Here is a 22,173-nt window from a genome sequence, read left to right on the forward strand (position 1 = left end):
CAGAAGCTGGTGACTGAGTTTTTTAAAGTGTGTGAAAGAACAAAGTTAAGAGTAAATGTCAATAAGAGCAAGGTTATTAGGTACAGTAGGGTTGAGGGTCAAGTCAATTGGGAGGTAAGTTTCAATGGAGAAAAACTGGAGGAAGTGAAGTGTTTTAGATATCTGGGAGTGGATCTGGCAGCGGATGGAACCATGGAAGAGGAAGTGGATCATAGGGTGGGGAAGGGGGAAAAAATCCTGGGAGCCTTGAAGAATGTGTGGAAGTCGAGAACATTATCTCGGAAAGCAAAAATGGGTATGTTTGATGGAATAGTAGTTCCAACAATGTTGTATGGTTGCGAGGCGTGGGCTATGGATAGAGTTGTGCGCAGGAAGATGGATGTGCTGAAAATGAGATGTTTGAGGACAATGTGTGGTGTGAGGTGGTTTGATCGAGTAAGTAACGCAAGGGTAAGAGAGACGTGTGGAAATAAAAAGAGCGTGATTGTGAGAGCAGAAGAGGGTGTTTTGAAATGGTTTGGGCACAAGGAGAGAATGAGTGAGGAAAGATTGACCAAGAGGATATATGGTGTCAGAGTTGGAGGGAACGAGGAGAAGTGGGAGACCAAATTGAAGGTGGAAAGATGAAGTGAAAAAGATTTTTTGTGATCAGGGCCTGAACATGCAGGAGGGTGAAAGGCGGGCAAGGAATAGAGTGCATTGGATCGATGTGGTATACCGGGGTTGACTTGCTGTCAGTGGATTGAATCAGGGCATGTGAAGCGACTGGGGTAAACCATGGAAAGCTGTGTAGGTATGTATATTTGCGCGTGTGGACGTATGTATATACATGTGTATGAGGGTGGGTTGGGCCAATTCTTTCGTCTGTTTCCTTGCGGTACCTCGCAAACGCGGGAAACAGCGACAAAGCAAAAAAAAATATATATATATATATTATATATATATATATATATATATATATATATATATATATATATATATATATATATATATATATATATATATATATATATATATATATATATATATATATATATATATATATATATATATATATATATATATATATATATATATATATATATATATATATATATTATATGTATTATTGACTGGTTGGTAAGGTCATTTAATGTATGTATGACTCATGGTATGGTGCCTGAGGATTGGCGGAATGCGTGCATAGTGCCATTGTATAAAGGCAAAGGTGATAAGAGTGAGTGCTCAAATTACAGAGGTATAAGTTTGTTGAGTATTCCTGGTTAATTATATGGGAGAGTATTGATTGATAGGGTGAAGGCATATACAGAGCATCAGATTGGGGAAGAGCAGTGTGGTTTGAGAAGTGGTAGAGGATGTGTAGATCAGGTGTTTGCTTTGAAGAATATATGTGAGAAATACTTAGAAAAGCAAATGGATTTGTATGTAGCATTTATGGATCTGAAGAGGGCATATGATAGAGTTGATAGAGATGCTCTGTGGAAGGTATTAAGAATATATGGTGTGGGAGGCAAGTTGTTAGAAGCAGTGAAAAGTTTTTATCGAGGATGTAAGGCATGTGTACGTGTAGGAAGAGAGGAAGTGATTGGTTCTCAGTGAATATAGGTTTGCGGCAGGGGTGTGTGATGTCTCCATGGCAGTTTAATTTGTTTATGGATTGGGTTGTTAGGGAGGTAAATGTAAGAGTTTTGGAAAGAGGGGCAAGTATGAAGTCTGTTGTGGATTAGAGAGCTTGGGAAGTGAGTCAATTGTTGTTCGCTGATGATACAGCGCTGGTGGCTGATTCATGTGAGAAACTGCAGAAGCTGGTGACTGAGTTTGGTAAAGTGTGTGAAAGAAGAAAGCTAGGAGTAAATGTGAATAAGAGCATGGTAATTAGGTACAGTAGGGTTGAGGGTCAAGTGAATTGGGAGGTATGTTTGAATGGAGAAAAACTGGAGGAAGTAAAGTGTTTTTGATATCTGGAAGTGGATCTGGCAGCGGATGGAGCCATGGAAGCGGAAGGGAATCATAGGGTGGGGGAGGGGTCGAAAATCCTGGGAGCCTTGAAGAATGTGTGGAAGTCGAGAACATTATCTTGGAAAGCAAAAATGGGTATGTTTGAAGGAATAGTGGTTCCAACAATGTTTTATGGTTGCGAGGCGTGGGCTATGGATAGAGTTGTGCGCAGGTGTGTGGATGTGCTGGAAATGAGATGTTTGAGGACAATGTGTGGTGTAAGGTGGTTTGATCGAGTAAGTAATGTAAGAGTAAGAGAGATGTGTGGAAATATAAAGAGCGTGGTTGAGAGAGCAGAAGAGGGTGTTTTGAACTGGTTTGGGCACATGGAGAGAATGAGTGAGGAAAGATTGACCAAGAGGATATATGTGTCGGAGGTGGAGGGAACGAGAAGTGGGAGACCAAATTGGAGGTGGAAAGATGTAGTGAAAAAGATTTTTTGTGATCGGGGCCTGAACATGCAGGACGGTGAAAGGAGGGCAAGGAATAGAGTTCATTGGATCGATGTGGTATACCGGGGTTGACGTGCTGTCAGTGGATTGAATTAGGGCATGTGAAGCATTTGGGGTAAACCATGGAAAGTTGTGTGGGGCAAGGATGTGGAAAGTGAGCTGTGATTTCGGGCATTATTGCATGACAGCTAGAGACTGAGTGTGAAAGAATTGGGCCTTTGTTGTCCTTTCCTAGTGCTACCTCGCACACATGAGGGGGGAGGGGGATAGTATTCCATGTGTGGCGAGGTGGCGATGGGACTGAATAAAGGCAGACAGTGTGAATTGTGTGCATGGGTATATATGTATGTGTCTGTGTGTGTATATATATGTGTATATTGAGATGTATAGGTATGTATATTTGCGTGTGTGGACGTGTATGTATATACATTGTGTATGAGGGTGGGTTGGGCCATTTCTTCCGTCTGTTTTCTTGCGCTACCTCGCAAACGCAGGAGACAGCGACAAAGCAAAATGAATATAAATATATATATATATATATATATATATATATATATATATATATATATATATATATATATATATATATATATTTATATATATATATATTTTTTTTTTTTTTTTTTGCTTTGTCGCTGTCTCCGGCGTTTGCGAGGTAGCGCAAGGAAACAGATGAAAGAAATGGCGCAACCCACCCCCATACACATATATATACATACGTCCACACACGCAAATATACATACCTACACAGCTTTCCATGGTTTACCCCAGACTTCTCACGCACCCTGATTCAGTTCACTGATAGCACGTCAACCCCGGTATACCACATCGATCCAATTCACTCTATTCCTTGCCCTCCTCTCACCCTCCTTCATGTTCAGGCCCCGATCACACAAAATCTTTTTCACTCCATCTTTCCACCTCCAATTTGGTCTCCCACTTCTCCTCGTTCCCACCACCTCCGACACATATATCCTCTTGGTCAATCTTTCCTCACTCATTCTCTCCATGTGCCCAAACCATTTCAAAACACCCTCTTCTGCTCTCTCAACCACGCTCTTTTTATTTCCACACATCTCTCTTACCCTTACGTTACTTACTCGATCAAACCACCTCACACCACACATTGTCGTCAAACATCTCATTTCCAGCACATCCATCCTCCTGCGCACAACTCTATCCATAGCCCACGCCTCGCAACCATACAACATTGTTGGAACCACTATTCCTTCAAACATACCCATTTTTGCTTTCCGAGATAATGTTCTCGACTTCCACACATTTTTCAAGGCTACCAGGATTTTCGCCCCCTCCCCCACCCTATGATCCACTTCCGCTTCCGTGGTTCCATCCGCTACCAGATGAATGGAGAAAAACTGGAGGAAGTGAAGTGTTTTAGATATCTGGGAGTGGATCTGGCAGCGGATGGAACAATGGAAGCGGAGGTGGATCATAGGGTGGGGGAGGGGGCGAAAATTTTGGGGGCCTTGAAGAATGTGTGGAAGTCGAGAACATTATCTCGGAAAGCAAAAATGGGTATGTTTGAAGGAATAGTGGTTCCAACAATGTTGTATGGTTGCGAGGCGTGGGCTATGGATAGAGTTGTGCGCAGGAGGATGGATGTGCTGGAAATGAGATGTTTGAGGACAATGTGTGGTGTGAGGTGGTTTGATCGAGTGAATAACGTAAGGGTAAGAGAGATGTTTGGAAATAAAAAGAGTATGGTTGAGAGAGCAGAAGAGGGTGTTTTGAAGTGGTTTGGGCACATGGAGAGAATGAGTGAGGAAAGATTGACCAAGAGGATATATGTGTCGGAGGTGGAGGGAACGAGGAGAAGAGGGAGACCAAATTGGAGGTTGAAAGATGGAGTGAGAAAGATTTTGTGTGATCGGGGCCTGAACATGCAGGAGGGTGAAAGGAGGGCAAGGAATAGAGTGAATTGGAGCGATGTGGTATACCGGGGTTGACGAGCTGTCAGTGGATTGAATCAAGGCATGTGAAGCGTCTGGGGTAAACCATGGAAAGCTGTGTAGGTATGTATAGTTGCGTGTGTGGACGTATGTATATACATGTGTATGGGGGGGGGGGTTGGGCCTTTTCTTTCGTCTGTTTCCTTGCGCTACCTCGCAAACGCGGGAGACAGCGACAAAGTATAATAAAAAAATAAATAAATATATATATATATATATATATATATATATATATATATATATATATATATATATATATATATCTTTCTTTTTCTTTCAAACTATTCGTCATTTCCCGCATTAACGAGGTAGCGTTAAGAACAGAGGACTTGGCCTTTGAGGGAATGCCCTCACCTGGCCCAATTTTCTGTTCTTTCTTTTGAAAAATTAAAAAAACAAACCGAGAGGGGAGGATTTCCAGCCCTCCGCTCCCTCCTCTTTTAGTCGCCTTCTACGACACGCAGGGAATACGTGGGAAGTATTCTTTCTCCCCTATCCCCATGGAATATATATATATATATATATATATATATATATATATATATATATATATATATATATATATATATATATATATATATATATATATACATATAAGAAATAATAAATATATATATATATATATATATATATATATATATATATATATATATATATATATATACATAATAAGAAAATAAATAAATATATATATATATATATATATATATATATATATATATATATATATATATATATATATATATATATATATATATATATATATATATATATATATATCTTTTTGTCTTTCTTTTAAGCTATTCGCCATTTCCCGCGTTAGCGAGGTAGCGCTAAGAACAGAGGACTGGGCCTTTTTTGGAATATCCTCAACTGGCCCCCTCTGTTCCTTCTTTTGGAAAATTTAAAAAAAAAAAAACGAGAGGGGAGGATTTCCAGCCCCCCGCTCCCTCCCCTTTTAGTCGCCTTCTACGACACGCAGGGAATACGTGGGAAGTATTCTTAATCCCCTATCCCCAGGGATAAACATTCGAAAACATGTAACTATATTTCATTGCATTTTCCAACAGTGAGTGCTACCTGCTAGCTCTGTCTCATGGCTATATCTTGGCAGAGGTAAAGGGTCTTCAAAAGTTGGGGTGCAAATGTAGTACTCTTTACCTATACAGTAAAAATAGGTGATTACACCCTTCATAAAAAAAGATATGCAATCTCTGGACCCTTCATGAGTATCCTGCAACATGAAGCTGAACTTCATTAAGGATCAGGCTAAGGTGGGCTCTATTGGGGCAGGAAGGTTCTCAAACATTATCGTCCTCTTTTTTACCCACTGATGATACAGCCTCGGTGAAGGTGACTTCCTACTCCTGGTGTTACCAATTGCAGGTTGAGCCCAGGTACACACTCACAAATGGCCCCCCACTCACCAGAGAAGAGTTCCAGGCAGTGATCGTTTTTTTCCAAGATTCTGGAGGGTCTGCAGCTCATAAATGCTATTATGTATAAGCAAGAGGGGGAACTAAAATGTGAAGGGGCCCATGAGTGATATATACATTGGATATTCAGAATGAGCACACCAAAATATGGGAGTTCAATAGGGCCTGGGACTGGAAGCTTCCCATGTTCAAATCAAATGCCAGGAGTTCTAAAAACTTTAATGAATTTTTTTTCCCTAGGGAGACCCAATTTTCAAGAAAGTGAATGGCTAACATTGAGGAAAGTGAACAAGTGCAGCTAAGTCACTGTTTAAAAGTGCAACTCCAATTTGACAAAAGTGTGTAAAGTTTTAGTGTAACCAAAATGCAACACTCAATGTCAGTTAAAGATCTAAATTACCATTGTGGTTGAAGACATTTTGTGCTATCAAGCTTCATTGCTGATACCAGATTTACTTTGGGAGATCATCCTACGATCTCTAGCACTGCCTGAGCCAAGAAAGTTCAGTATGGACTCAAATAAAGGAATGTGCCAAGACCTATTTGTCATAGCAAGATCTGCAAAGAAGAGAATGGAGAAAGACATGAAAGAGGAGCCAGCAAAGAACAAATACTCAGGAAATCTATTGGAAACTCTTTAGAGGCAAGACCAGAAGGCATGCAGTTTGTAGTGAGCCTGGAAGGTGGGTCAGTTATTGTATGCTGATGAAACAGCACTGGTGGCAGATTCAAGTGAGAAAATGCAAAAGTTGGCGTTTGGGTTTGAGAGTGTGTGAAAGGGGAAAGTTGAGAGTTAATGCGAACAAAAGCAAGGATATCAGTTTTAGAGGTGCAAAGAGAGATGGTTAGTTGTGGGTGTGAGTTCGAATGGAAAAACTTGGAGGAAGTGAAGTGTTTTAGATGCCTAGGAGTGCACATGGCAGTGAATAGAACCATGGAAACTGAGGTGAGTCACAGGGTGGGTGAACGGGCAAGGGAGCATTGAGGCAAGTGTGGAAAGAAAGTTTCATCCACCACTTCAGTCTTTAAGCAGCAAATAATCCCTTGTAAACCACAATATTCCAATTTGCTTTATCCCTTGCAAGTCTCACATACTCCTGCACATTCAGGCCCTGAGCTTTCAAAGCATCTGCTCCTTCCTTCCACCTCCTTGCTTTCCCCTTTTTCCTTGTTCTTTACACTTCTGACATGTATACCGTCTTAGTCATCCTCTCCCCATGTTCAAATGCTCTTTTCCAAGTTCTCTCCATTCAACCTCGCACTCCAAATAAGCTGTTTTTTTTTACTCATAAAACTGATAAACTTGCTCCTATTCACATTTACTTTCAACTTTAACCTTTTACACATTTACATATATATATATATATATATATATATATATATATATATATATATATATATATATATATATATATATATATATATATATATATATATATATATATATATACTGTCTGCCTTTATCCATTCCCATCGCTGTGACTCCACACATGAAATGACAACCCCCTCCCCCCGCACGCGCGCGAGGTTGCGCCAGGAAAGAGACAATGAATGCCACATTCGTTCACACTTACTCTCTTGCTGTCATGTATAATACACCGAAACCCCAGCTCCCTTTCTACGTCCAGGCTCCACAAATCTTTCCATGGTTTACTCCAGACGCTTCACATGCCCTGGTTCAATCCATTGACAGCTCGTCGACCTCCTGTATACCACATCGTTCCAATTTACCCTATTCCTCTCACACCTTTCACCCTCCTGCATATTCAGGCCCTGATCGCTCAAAATCTTTTTCACTCCATCCTTCCACCTCTAATTTGGTCTCCCACTTCTCTTCGTTCCCTCCACCTCTGACATATATATCCTCTTTGTCAATCTTTCTTCACTCATTCTCTCCATGTGACCAAACCATTTCATTACACCCTCTTCTGCTCTCTCAACCACATTTCATTTATTACCACACATCTCTCTTACCCTTTCATTATTTACTCGATCAAACCACCTCACACCACATACTGTCCAGAGGCATCTCATTTCCAACACATCCACCCTCCTCCGCACAACCCTATCTATAGCCCACGCCTCGCAACCATATAACATTGTTGGAACTACTTTTCCTTGAAACATACCCAATTTTGCTTTCCGAGATAATGATCTCGCTTTCCACACATTTTTTAATGCTCCCAGAACTTTTGCACCCTCCCCCACCCTGTGATTCACTTCCGCTTCTATGGTTCCATTCGCCGCCAAATCCACTCCCAGATATCTAAAACACTTCACTTCCTCCATTTTTTCTTCATTTAAACTTACTTCCCGAATTGAGTCGCCCCTTAACCCTACTGTACCAAATAACCTTGCTTATATTCTCATTTACTCTCAGCTTTCTTCTTTCACACACTTTACCAAACTCCGTCACCAGCTTCTGCAGTTTGTCACCCGAATCAGCCACCAGCGCCGTATCATCAGCCAACAAAAACTGACTCACCTCCTAAGCTCTCTCATCCACAAGAAACTGCATACTTAACCCTCTCTCCAAAACTTTTGCATTCACCTCCCTAGCAACCCCATCCATAAACAAATCAAACAACCATGGAAAATTCACGCACCCCTGCCGCAAACCTAGATTCACTGAAAATCACTCACTTTCCTCTCTTCCTACTCGTACACATGCCTTACATCCGCTATAAAAACTTTTCACTGCTTCCAGCAACTTGCCTCCCACACTATATACTCTTAATACCTTCCACAGAGCATCTCTATCAAATCTATCATATGGCTTCTCCAAATCAATAAATGCTATATACAAATCCATTTGTTTTTCTAAGTATTTCCCACATACATTTTTTTCAAAGCAAATACCTGATCCACACTTCCTCTACCACTTCTGAATCCACACTGGTCTTCCCCAGTCTGATGCTCTATACATGACTTCACCCTCTCAATCAATACCCTCCCATATAATTTCCCAGGAATATTCAACAAACGTATACTTCTGTAATTTGAACACTCACCCTTATCCTCTTTGCCTTTGTACAATGACACTATGGATACATTCCCCAAATCCTCAGGCACCTCACCTTGAGCCATACACACAATGAATATCCTCACCAACCAGTCACAACACAGTTACGCCCTTTTTCAATAAATTCCACCGCAATTCCATCCAAACCCGCTGCCTTGCCGGTTTTCATCTTTCGCAAAGCTTTCACTACCCCTTCTCTGTTTACCAAAATATTCTCCCTGACCATGTCACTACGCACACCACCTCGGACCCAAATCAAATGTTAGCACCCTGTTTAGCACTTTGGTGCAAAAAGAACTGAGTTCTCTCCTGAGGCAGCTTGTCCATTGTTCTGACTTCAGCAGTGACGGTTTTGTTTCGTAAGTATTTCGAGGCCGACCACATTAAAGGGGAGTTCTATGTCCCACTGGTTATACTTGAAGATGTGTTTCAGTGTACTGAGAAGAGACGTTGTATGATCTTGATCCATTTTAACATAAAAGGAACTGAACTTATGACCGCACACAAAGCGATTCCTAATGAAAATATGGTTAGATATGGTTTATGAGAAAGTAATGGTATAATTTGATCTATATTGTTTGTGGTATATGAACACGAGAATACAGAGGATGCTATGGATGGTAATGTTAATAATTCATTTGCTGGGAGTTGAAAACAAGGAAAAAATCGTGTCTGTTGTTTGCTGTGGTAGTAATTCATGCCACTGATACAGGAGACTCTTGAATACTTATACCAAATACGAGTGATCACTTTCTCTGTAACCAGTACAGATGACGTACGTGTGATGGTGAGCGCACACATTGCAGCATGAGCCTCATGCCTGGCCACTTGCCCCACCAAACCTGAGACAGTGTTATCTGGCTGAGGTCCGCCCCACTTACCGTCTGGGGGGCGTACCAGACGATACCTGCCGACACAAAGATAGATGCCACTTGTCAGATATACTACACATGGATCCAGACAACATCCTTCTCTCTGGTATCAAAATCATTTTAATCATTAGTTTCTTGAGATATATGTTCATAGATTAGACTTACGGTATAAAAGTCGATCTGTGAACACAATGTGTCTGTAGAGGTATGCAACTACATGAATGTTGTATAGACATATTTAGTCTACCATATCTTAAGGTGAAGTCTGTTAAGCATACCACGTCGCATATATTGAACTGAGGGGAGTAATTCACTCCAGAATCTTCCACGTCATATGCTTAGACACAATTTTACTCACAGCGACAGCTTGGCTTGATTAGGTTGCTCTGACATATTCTAAAACTATGTATTTAAGACAAAATATCATAAGAAAATGTTAAGAACCCTCACCTTCTGTCTATCAAATAAAGAAATTCATTCAGCAAACAGTGGCTAAACCACAGCAAAAAATCTAATATGATTCTTTCATTGGCTGATAACCGCGTATAGACTATGGGATATTTTCAGTATATTATCAACTTGACTGTACAGGATGAAGGCCCAATGAACTGTGATTTGTGTTATCTAACGTTATCTAGCATACTAACGTGAAGTTCAGTTTTTCACTGAGGATATTGAGGACACTATGGTCAATGCCGGATATGGGTGTGACAGTGCCATTCTGGAGTGTCTTGATTTGGAAGTACGGCCAGAGGTTGTTAGAGGTGACCACCAGTTGGCGCCGCTGGAAGTCAGAGTAAAGCTGCTTAAGGTCCGGGACGAGCCCGCCCTTCACCCGATCACTGTTACTGCAAGCGCCTCCCGCAGCCCACGACCCGACTTTGTGGAACCTGCATGAGTCATATCTTATAATAATTCAACCAGACTTGGATGGGAAGTGATCAATTACAGGAAAGAAGCACTTCTTTAGCTTGGATCAACGGCTGTCAACACTTGATGTCCTGGGATATCCCTGGATGTCATAAGACAACATCCTAATGTCATGCTATAGATTGTTGCGTTTTTAGCATCATAATCTATTTCAGATTTACACCGGTGGAAGGGAAAATGGACGGCAGCTTAGTCTTATCCCATCTCCATCTACTTCTCATTAGGGAAAATCTTATATGAACTTTGGATGAAGGAATGTGTTGTATATCCTATCTTGTAAGTGGAACATTTGACATCTTCTTTGTCTAGGCTGAATCAGTTCCCTATGTCCAGTGTGAACAATGTTTTTGGGTGAATTTTTGGTGAACATGAAACATGTAGCACTCATAAGTATTTGTATTTGAAGTATTTGACTGTGACGATTTATATGAGGTGACGTTGGTTTATGTTTAAAAGGTAGTATACAGTTTATAAAACATTCCAATATATAATGGTCTTAATGAATGACAGAGGAGATAGTATTATATTCACACAGCGCTACTGATGTCTCCCTAATATCTGTCCAGGTTCATTTACTCTGTGTTTGCCGTCAGTCAATCAGGGATAGAAATAAGAAAACATACTAAAACCAAAAGTTCATACTTCCAAATTCTCACCTCCATATTAAAAAATATGCAGTGAGTCACTGTCCTAAAGTTATCCTCCAGTTATCTTAACGTCTCTAGTTGGAATATATATATATATATATATATATATATATATATATATATATATATATATATATATATATATATATATATATATATATATATCTTTCTTTCTTTCTTTTAAACTATTCGCCATTTCCCGCATTAGCGAGGTAGCGTTAAGAACAGAGGACTGGGCCTTTGTGGAATATCCTCACCTGGCCCCCCTCTGTTCCTTCTTTTGGAAAATTAAAAAAAAGAAAAAAAAAACGAGAGGAGAGGATTTCCAGCCTCCTGCTCCCTCCCCTTTTAGTCGCCTTTTACGACACGCAGGGAATACGTGGGAAGTATTCTTCATCCCCTATCCCCAGGGATAGTTTATAAATGCATATATATATATATATATATATATATATATATATATATATATATATATATATATATATATATATATATATATATATATATATATATATATATATATATATATATATATATATATATATATATATATATATATATATATATATACATATATATATATATATATATATATATATATATATATATATATATATATATATATATATATATATATATATATATATATATATATATATATATATATATATATATATATATATATATATATATATATATATATATATATATGTATAATATATATATATATATATATATATATATCTATATATATATATATATTTTTTTTTGTCGTTGTCTCCCGCGTTTGCGAGGAAGCGCAAGGAAACAGACGAAAGAAATGGCCCAATCCACCCCCATACACATGTATATACATACGTCCACACACGCAAATATACATACCTACACAGCTTTCCATGGTTTACCCCAGACGCTTCACATGCCTTGATTCAATCCACTGACAGCACGTCAACCCCAGTATACCACATCGTTCCAATTCACTCTATTCCTTGCCCTCCTTTCACCCTCCTGCATGTTCAGGCCCCGATCACACAAAATCTTTTTCACTACATCTTTCCACCTCCAATTTGGTCTCCCTCTTCTCCTCGTTCCCTCCACCTCCGACACATATATCCTCTTGGTCAATCTTTCATCACTCATTCTCTCCATGTGCCCAAACCACTTCAAAACACCCTCTTCTGCTCTCTCAACCACGCTCTTTTTATTTCCACACATCTCTCTTACCCTTACGTTACTCACTCGATCAAACCACCTCACACCACACATTGTCCTCAAACATCTCATTTCCAGCACATCCATCCTCCTGCGCACAACTCTATCCATAGCCCACGCCTCGCAACCATACAACATTGTTGGAACCACTATTCCTTCAAACATACCCATTTTTGCTTTCCGAGATAATGTTCTCGACTTCCACACATTCTTCAAGGCCCCCAGAATTTTCGCCCCCTCCCCCACCCTATGATCCACTTCCGCTTCCATGGTTCCATCCGCTGCCAGATCCACTCCCAGATATCTAAAACACTTCACTTCCTCCAGTTTTTCTCCATTCAAACTCACCTCCCAATTGACTTGACCCTCAACCCTACTGTACCTAATAACCTTCCTCTTATTCACATTTACTCTTAACTTTCTTCTTCCACACACTTTACCAAACTCAGTCACCAGCTTCTGCAGTTTCTCACATGAATCAGCCACCAGCGCTGTATCATCAGCGAACAACAACTGACTCACTTCCCAAGCTCTCTCATCCCCAACAGACTTCATACTTGCCCCTCTTTCCAAAACTCTTGCATTTACCTCCCTAACAACCCCATCCATAAACAAATTAAACAACCATGGAGACATCACACACCCCTGCCGCAAACCTACATTCACCGAGAACCAATCACTCTCCTCTCTTTCTACACTTACACATGCCTTACATTCTCGATAAAAACTTTTCACTGCTTCTAACAACTTTCCTCCCACACCATATATTCTTAATACCTTCCACAGAGCATCTCTATCAACTCTATCATATGCCTTCTCCAGATCCATAAATGCTACATACAAATCCATTTGCTTTTCTAAGTATTTCTCACATACATTCTTCAAAGCAAACACCTGATCCACACATCCTCTACCACTTCTGAAACCACACTGCTCTTCCCCAATCTGATGCTCTGTACATGCCTTCACCCTCTCAATCAATACCCTCACATATAATTTACCAGGAATACTCAACAAACTTATACCTCTGTAATTTGAGCACTCACTCTTATCCCATTTGCCTTTGTACAATGGCACTATGCACGCATTCCGCCAATCCTCAGGCACCTCACCATGAGTCATACATACATTAAATAACCTTACCAACCAGTCAACAATACAGTCACCCCCTTTTTTAATAAATTCCACTGCAATACCATCCAAACCTGCTGCCTTGCCGGCTTTCATCTTCCGCAAAGCTTTCACTACCTCTTCTCTGTTTACCAAATCATTTTCCCCAACTCTCTCACTTTGCACACCACCTCGACCAAAACACCCTATATCTGCCACTCTATCATCAAACACATTCAACAAACCTTCAAAATACTCACTCCATCTCCTTCTCACATCACCACTACTTGTTATCACCTCCCCATTTGCGCCCTTCACTGAAGTTCCCATTTGCTCCCTTGTCTTACGCACTTTATTTACCGCCTTCCAGAACATCTTTTTATTCTCCCTAAAATTTAATGATACTCTCTCACCCCAACTCTCATTTGCCCTTTTTTTCACCTCTTGCACCTTTCTCTTGACCTCCTGTCTCTTTCTTTTATACATCTCCCACTCAATTGCATTTTTTCCCTGCAAAAATCGTCCAAATGCCTCTCTCTTCTCTTTCACTAATACTCTTACTTCTTCATCCCACCACTCACTACCCTTTCTAATCAACCCACCTCCCACTCTTCTCATGCCACAAGCATCTTTTGCGCACTCCATCACTGATTCCCTAAATACATCCCATTCCTCCCCCACTCCCCTTACTTCCATTGTTCTCACCTTTTTCCATTCTGTACTCAGTCTCTCCTGGTACTTCCTCACACAGGTCACCTTCCCAAGCTCACTTACTCTCACCACCCTCTTCACCCCAACATTCACTCTTCTTTTCTGAAAACCCATACAAATCTTCACCTTAGCCACCACAAGATAATGATCAGACATCCCTCCAGTTGCACCTCTCAGCACATTAACATCCAAAAGTCTCTCTTTCGCACGACTGTCAATTAACACGTAATCCAATAACGCTCTCTGGCCATCTCTCCTACTTACATAAGTATACTTATGTATATCTCGCTTTTTAAACCAGGTATTCCCAATCATCAGTCCTTTTTCAGCACATAAATCTACAAGCTCTTCACCATTTCCATTTACAACACTGAACACCCCATGTATACCAATTATTCCCTCAACTGCCACATTACTCACCTTTGCATTCAAATCACCCATCACTATAACCCGGTCTCGTGCATCAAAACCACTAACACACTCATTCAGCTGCTCCCAAAACACTTGCCTCTCATGATCTTTCTTCTCATACCCAGGTGCATATGCACCAATAATCACCCACCTCTCTCCATCAACTTTCAGTTTTACCCATATTAATCGAGAATTTACTTTCTTACATTCTATCACATACTCCCACAACTCCTGTTTCAGGAGTATTGCTACTCCTTCCCTTGCTCTTGTCCTCTCACTAACCCCTGACTTTACTCCACAGACATATATATATATATATATATATATATATATATATATATATATATATATATATATATATATATATATATATATATATATATATATATATATATATATATATATATATATATATATATATATATATATATATATATATATACATATATGTATATATATTGGAAAGGATCACAATTTTGCGCGTGATCTAAGTTAAAGTACCCTAGATCTCTCATTGATAAATCCCTTAAGTTAGCAAAGAAATCATTTTATAGAGTTGAGCCCAAACCTCCCATTGACACCAAAAATCTTTTATTTCTCCCTTTTGATAATAATTTTACTTTGCTTCCCATGTTGCTTAAATCCTTTAATGTAAATGTTGCCTTTAGCAACAATAATATTATAAAGAATATCTTAATCAGGAATTGAAAAGAAAATTCTTTTGGTTGCATCTATAAAGTGCCTTGTGGTTACTGTGATAAATTTTATGTTGCTCAGACTGGTAAGGATCTTTCTGTTAGACATAAACAACATAAATATTGTATAAGAACGGGACAAGAATCAAATGCCTTGTTTAATCATGTTCAAAACTATGATCATTGTATTGACTTGAGTAACGCCATCTTAGTTATTATCTCTAACTCTATTATCAAGAGAAATATTGAATCTTCTATCATTAGATACACAAAGAATTATAATCTTAATATTAGTGATGGTCTATAGAAATTAGATGACTCTATTGTTGATAAGATTTGTAAAATGATAAGTTTATGAACCCTCGCTGTATGTTTTGGACAATCACATTTTTACCAAATGGCGTCCTAGCTTCGTCTCTTCGATGTATATGAACTGACTGTTATTTTACTCTCTTGTGTCTCCCCTGATGATGTGATTATTACACGAAAGTGCAAGTGGAAGCTAATTGCCCTAAAAGATTCATAAGAGCTATTAACACCTTAAAAAATGACAAGGATATACATATTACTAAAGCAGATAAAGCTAACACTGTTGTGGTTTTAGACAGGAGTAACTATTTATCTAAAATGAATGATCTTCTAAATGGTAACGCAACATATTTTAAACTTAGTAAAAATCAGTAAAAATCCCTTAGAAGCAATTAATTCTCACTACAATAAAGAAATGAAGTTGTTGTTGAAAGGTAACATTTCTCTTATCAAAAATGTTTCATCTTTGTCCCCCTTATTGCCATATATGTATGGACTTATCAAAACACATAAACAAAATTTTCCAGCAAGACCTATAGTGAGTTCAGGAGGCTCCATCACATATAGATAATCAAAATGGTTAGTTTCCTTATTAAGCCCTTTAGTGGGTAAATTATCAAATTCTAATATCATGAACAATGTAGATTTAGTCAACAAGCTAAACAATATCAATATTAATTTTGATTTCAAACTAGTTAGCTTTGATGTTTCCTTACTTTTCACTAAAGTTCCAGTTGATGACCTTTTAGAATATTTATTTGATGTCTTGGATGATATTCATTTACCTGTTTCAAAGTCTAATTTCATTGAACTGATAAAATTGTGTATAAAAGACTGTGTATCTCAATTTAATTTAGATTATTATGCTCAAAAATTTGGTATGGCAATGGGTAACCCTCTTTCACCTGTACTAAGTAATCTTTATATGGAATTTCTTGAAGCAAAATTGCTAAAGGATATCTTACCTTCTAATGCAATTTGGTTTAGGTATGTAGATGGTGTTCTTTGTGTTTGGCCAACAAATGAAAATTTACAAATATTTCTCCCTTTACTTATCAATTTAGTACATTCCATCAAATTTACTGTAGAAAATGAAAATAATGGTATGTTACCATTTTTAGATTGCATGATCCATAGACAAGGAAACAAGTTTAACTTTAGCATATACAGAAAACCCACCAATGTATGCTCATGTATCCATTATTACTCATCTCAACATGAGAGTGTTAAATTATCATCATTTCAATCTATGTTCCTAAAGGCATTACGTATTTGCAGTCTAGAGTTTATTGATGATGAGTTTGAGAAGATATATTCTATTGGATCTAAGTTAAAGTACCCTAGATCTTTCATTGATGAATCCCTTAAGTTAGCAAAGAAATCATTTTATAGAGTTGAGCCCAAACCTCCCATTGACACCAAGAATCTTTTAGTTCTTCCTTTTAATAATAATTTCACTTTGCTCCCATGTTGCTTAAATCCTTTAATGTAAATGTTGCCTTTAGCAACAATAATACTATAAAGAATATCTTCATCGGGAATTCACCGGAAAATTCTCTTGGTTTTGTATCTGTAAAGTTCCTTGTGGAAACTGTGATAAGTTTTATGTTGGGCAGACTGGTAAGGATCTTTCTGTTAGACTTAAGCAACATATAGTATAAGAACGGGACAAGAATCAAATGCCTTGTTTAATCATGTTAAAAACTATGATCATTGTATTGACTGGAGATACGCCATCTCAGTTGTTAATTCTAACTTTATTACCAAGAGAAATATCATTGAATCTTCTATCATTAAATACACAAAGAATTATAATCTTAATTTTAGTGATGGTCTATACAAATTAGATAACTTTATTGTTGATAAGATTTGTAAAATGATAAGTTTATGAACGCTCGTTGTATGTTTTGGACAATCACATGTTTACCAAATGGCGTCCTAGCTTCGTCTCTTCGATGTATATCAACTGACTGTTATATTTCTCTTTTGTGTCTCCCCTGATGATGTGATTATTACACGAAAGTGCACTTGGTAACTTTTCGTGTTTCATTTTTCCCCGTGGACTCAGGAATATCTTGATCACGCGCAAAATTGTGATCCTTTCCAATATATATATGTGTGTGTGTGTATAATTATTTAATGTATGTATGACTCACGCTGAGGTGCCTGAGGATTGGCGGAATGCATGTATTGTGCCTTTGTACAGAGGTAAAGGGGACAAAGGTGAGTGCTCGAATTACAGAGGTATAAGTTTGTTGAGTTGTTGGGAAATTATATGGGAGGATATTGATTGAGGGGGTGAAAGGACGTACAGAGATTCAGATTTGGGAAGAGCAGTGTGGTTTCAGAAGTGGTAAAGGATGTGTGGATCAGGTGTTTCCTTTGAAGAATGTATGTGAGAGATATTTAGAAAAGCAAATGGATTTGCATGTAGCATTCATGGGTCTAGAGAAGGCATATGATACAGTTGATAGAGATACTCTCTTGAAGGTAATAAGAAAATGTGTAGGAGGCAAGTTGTTAGAACCAGTGAAAAGTTTTTACCGAGGTTGTCAGGCTTATGTACGAGTAGATAGAGAGGAAAGTGATTGGTTGTCAGTGAATATCGGCTTGCAGCAGGGGTGCGTGATGTCTCCATGGTTGTTGAATTTGTTTATGGATGGGATTGTTAGGGAGGTGAATGCAAGAGTTTTGGACAGAGGGGCAAGTATGCAGTCTGTTGTAGATGAGAGAGCTTGGGAAGTGAGTCAGTTGTTGTTCACTGATGATACACCGCTGGTGGCAGACTCGCGTGAGAAACTGCATCCACTCTCCTCCGCACCACTCTATCTATAGCCCACGCCTCGCAACCATATAACATTGCTGGGACCACTATTTCCTCAAACATACCCATCTTTGCTTTCCAAGATGATGTTCTAGCCTTCCACATATTTTTCAACGCTCCCAGAACTCTCGCCCTCTCCCCCACCTTGTGACTCACTTCCGCTTCCATGGTTCCATCAGCTGCCAAATCCACTCCTAGATATCCAAAACACTTCATTTCCTCCAGTTTTTCTCCGTTCAAACTTACCTCCCAATTAACTTGTCCCTCAACCCGACTGTACTTAATAACCTTGCTCTTATTCACATTTACCCTCAGCTTTCTTCTTTCAGACACTTTACCAAACACAGTCACCAACTGCTGTAGTTTCTCACCCGAATCAGCCACCAGCGCTGTATCATCAGCGAACAACGACTCACTTCCCAAGCTCTCTCATACACAACAGACTGCATACTTGCCCCTCTCTCTAAAACTCTTGCATTCACTTCCCTAACAACCCCATCGATAAACAAAGAAAACATCATGCACCCCTGCAGCAAACCGACATTCACTGAGAACCAATCTTACTACTCGTACACTTGCCCTACGTCCTCGACAAAGCCTTTTCACTGCATCTTGACTCATACACCACATATTCTTAATACCTTCCACAGAGCATCTCTATCAACTCTGTCATATGTCTTTTCCAGATCCGTAAACACTACATACAAATCCTTTTGCTTTTCTAAGTATTTCTCAGATACATTCCTCAAAGCAAACACCTGATCCTCACATCGTCTACCACTTTTGAAACTACACTGCTCTTTCCCAATCTGATGTTCTATACATGCCTTTACCCTTTCAATCGATACCCTCCCGTATGATTTCCCAGGAATAATCAACAAACTTATACCTCTTTAATTTGAGCACTCACCTTTATCCCCTTTCCCTTGTTCAATGGCAATGTGTATGCATTCATGCATTCCGCTAATCCTCAGGCACCTCACCACGAGAATAAAGAATACTTCCCACGCATTCCTCACGTGTCGTAGAAGGCGACTAAAGGGGACGGGAGCGGGGGGCTGGAAAACCTCCCGTCCTTGTATTTTAACTTTCTAAAAGGGAAAACAGAAGGAGTCACGCGGGGAGTGCTCATCCTCCCTCGAAGGCTCAGATTGGGGTGTCTCAATGTGTGTGGATGTAACGAAGATGAGAAAAAAGGAGAGATAGGTAGTATGTTTGAGGAAAGAAACCTGGAGGTTTTCGCTTTGAGAGAAACGAAGCTCAAGGGTAAAAGGGAAGAGTGGTTAGGTAATGTCTTGGTAGTAAAGTCAGGGGTTAGTGAGAGGACAGGAGCAAGAAAAGGAGTAGCACTTCTCCTGAAACAGGAGTGGTGGGACTATGTGATAGAGTTTAAGAAATTAACTCTAGATTGATATGGGTAAAACTTGAAGTGGATGGAGAGAGAGGGGTGATCATTGGTGCATATGCACCTGGGCATGAGAGGAGAGATCATGAGAGGCAAGTGTTTTGGGAGCAGCTGAGTGAATGTGTTAGTAGTTTTGATGCATGAGACCGGGTTATAGTGATGGGTGATTTGAATGCAAAGGTGAGTAATGTGGCAGTTGAGGGAATAATTAGTGTACATGGGGTGTTCAGTGTTGTAAACGGAAATGGTGAATGTGAAGAGCTTGTAGATTTATGTGCTGAAAAAAGACCTGTGATTGGGAATACCTGGATTGAATAGAGAGATATACATAGGTATACGTATGTAAGTAGGAGAGATGGCCAAAGAGCGTTATTCGAATACGTGTTAATTGATAGGCATGAGAAAGAGAGACTTTTGGATGTTAATGTGCTGAGAGGTGCCACTTCAGGGATGTCTGATCATTATCTTGTGGCGGTGGAAGTAAAGATTTGTAGAGCTTTTCAGAAAAGAAGATGAAATGTTGGGGTGAAAAGAGTGGTGAGAGTAAGTGAGCTTGGCAAGGAGACTTATGTGAGGAAGTACCACGAGAGACTGAGTATAGAATGGAAAAAGATGAGAAGAAAGGACGTAAGAGGAGTGGGGGAGGAATGGGATGTATTTAGGGATGCAGTGATGGCTTGCGCAAAAGATGCTTGTGACTTGAGAAGCGTGGGAGGTGGGCAGATTAGAAAGGGTAGTGAGTGGTGGGGTGAAGAAGTAAGATTATTAGTGAAAGAGAAGAGAAAGGCTTTTGGACGAATTTTGCAGGGAAATAATGCAAATGAGTGGGAGATGTATAAAAGAAAGAGGCATGAGGTCAAGAGAAAGCTGCAAGAGGTGAAAAAGAGGGTAAATGAGACTTGGGGTAAGAGAGTATCATTAAACTTAAGGGAGAATAAAAAGATGTTTTGGAAGGAGGTAAAAAAGTGCTTAAGACAATGGAATAAATGGGAACTTCAGTGAAGGGGGCTAATGGGGAGGTGATAACAAGTAGTGGTAATGTGAGGAGATGGAGTGAGTATTTGATAGTTTCTTAAATGTGTTTCATTATAGAGTGGCAGATATAGGGTGTTTTGGTCGAGGTAGTGTGCAAAGTGAGAGGGTTAGGGAAAATGACTTGGTAAACAGAGAAGAGGTAGTAAAAGCTTTGCAGAAAATGAAAGCCGGCAAGGCAGTGGGCTTCGATGGTATTGCACTGGAATTTATTAGAAAAGGGGGTGACTGTATTGTTGACTGGTTGGTGAGGTTATTTAATGTATGGTTGACTCATGGTGAGGTGCCTGAGGATTAGCGAAATGCTTCCATAGTGCCATTGTACAAAGGCAAAGTGGATAAAAGTGAGTGCTCAAATTACAGAGGTATAAGTTTGTTGAGTATTCCTTGGAAATTATATGGGAGGGTATTGATTGAGAGGATGAAGCCATTTACAGACCATGATATTGGGGAAGAGCAGTATGGTTTCAGAAGTGGATCTGGAGAAGGTATATAATCGAGTTGATAGAGATGCTCTGTGGAAGATATTAAGAATATATGGTGTGGGAGGCAAGTTGTTAGAAGAATTGAAAAACTTTTATCGGAGATGTAAGGCATGTGTACGTGTAGGAAGAGAGGAAAGTGATTGGTTCTCAGTGAATCTAGGTTTGCGGCAGGGGTGAGTGATGTCTCCCCGTTTTTTTAATTCTTTTATGGATGGGGTTCATAGGGAGGTGAATGCAAGAGTTTCGTAAAGAGGGGCAAGAATGCAGTCTGTAGTGAACGAAATAGCTTGGGAAGTGAGTCAGTTGTTGTTCGCTGATGATACATCCCTGGTGGTTAATTCGTGTGAGAAACTGCAGAAGCTGGTAACTGAGTTTGGTAAAGTGTGTGTAAGAAGAAAGCTGAGAGTAAATGTGAATAAGAGCAAAGTTATTAGATACAGTAGGGTTAAGGGAGAAGTCAATCGGGAGGTAAACAGAGAAGAGGTAGCAAAAGCTTTGCAGAAAATGAATGCCGGTAAGACAGGAAAGTGATTGGTTCTTAGTAAATGTAGGTTTGCGGCAGGGGTGTGTGATGTCTCCAAGATTGTTTAATCTGTTTTTGGATGGGGTTGTTAGGGACGTGAATGCAAGAGTTTTGGAAAAAGGGGCAAGG

General features: G+C 39.4%; 1 protein-coding gene across 1 annotated transcript in view; it reads right to left on the bottom strand.

Moving 5' to 3' along the window:
• Window positions 1-22,173, bottom strand: part of LOC139756491 (glutamate receptor ionotropic, delta-2-like) — a 173,199-nt gene that overhangs the window by 80,566 nt on the left and 70,460 nt on the right. Inside the window, exons 2-3 of the mRNA XM_071675935.1 lie at window positions 10,398-10,640; window positions 9,658-9,785 (exon numbers count right to left, since the gene is read on the bottom strand). Coding sequence (XP_071532036.1) covers window positions 9,658-9,785; window positions 10,398-10,640 — 371 coding nt within the window. The remainder of the gene's footprint in view (window positions 1-9,657; window positions 9,786-10,397; window positions 10,641-22,173) is intronic.

This window comes from Panulirus ornatus, chromosome 22, assembly GCF_036320965.1.
Source record: "Panulirus ornatus isolate Po-2019 chromosome 22, ASM3632096v1, whole genome shotgun sequence".
Lineage (NCBI taxonomy): Eukaryota > Metazoa > Arthropoda > Malacostraca > Decapoda > Palinuridae > Panulirus > Panulirus ornatus.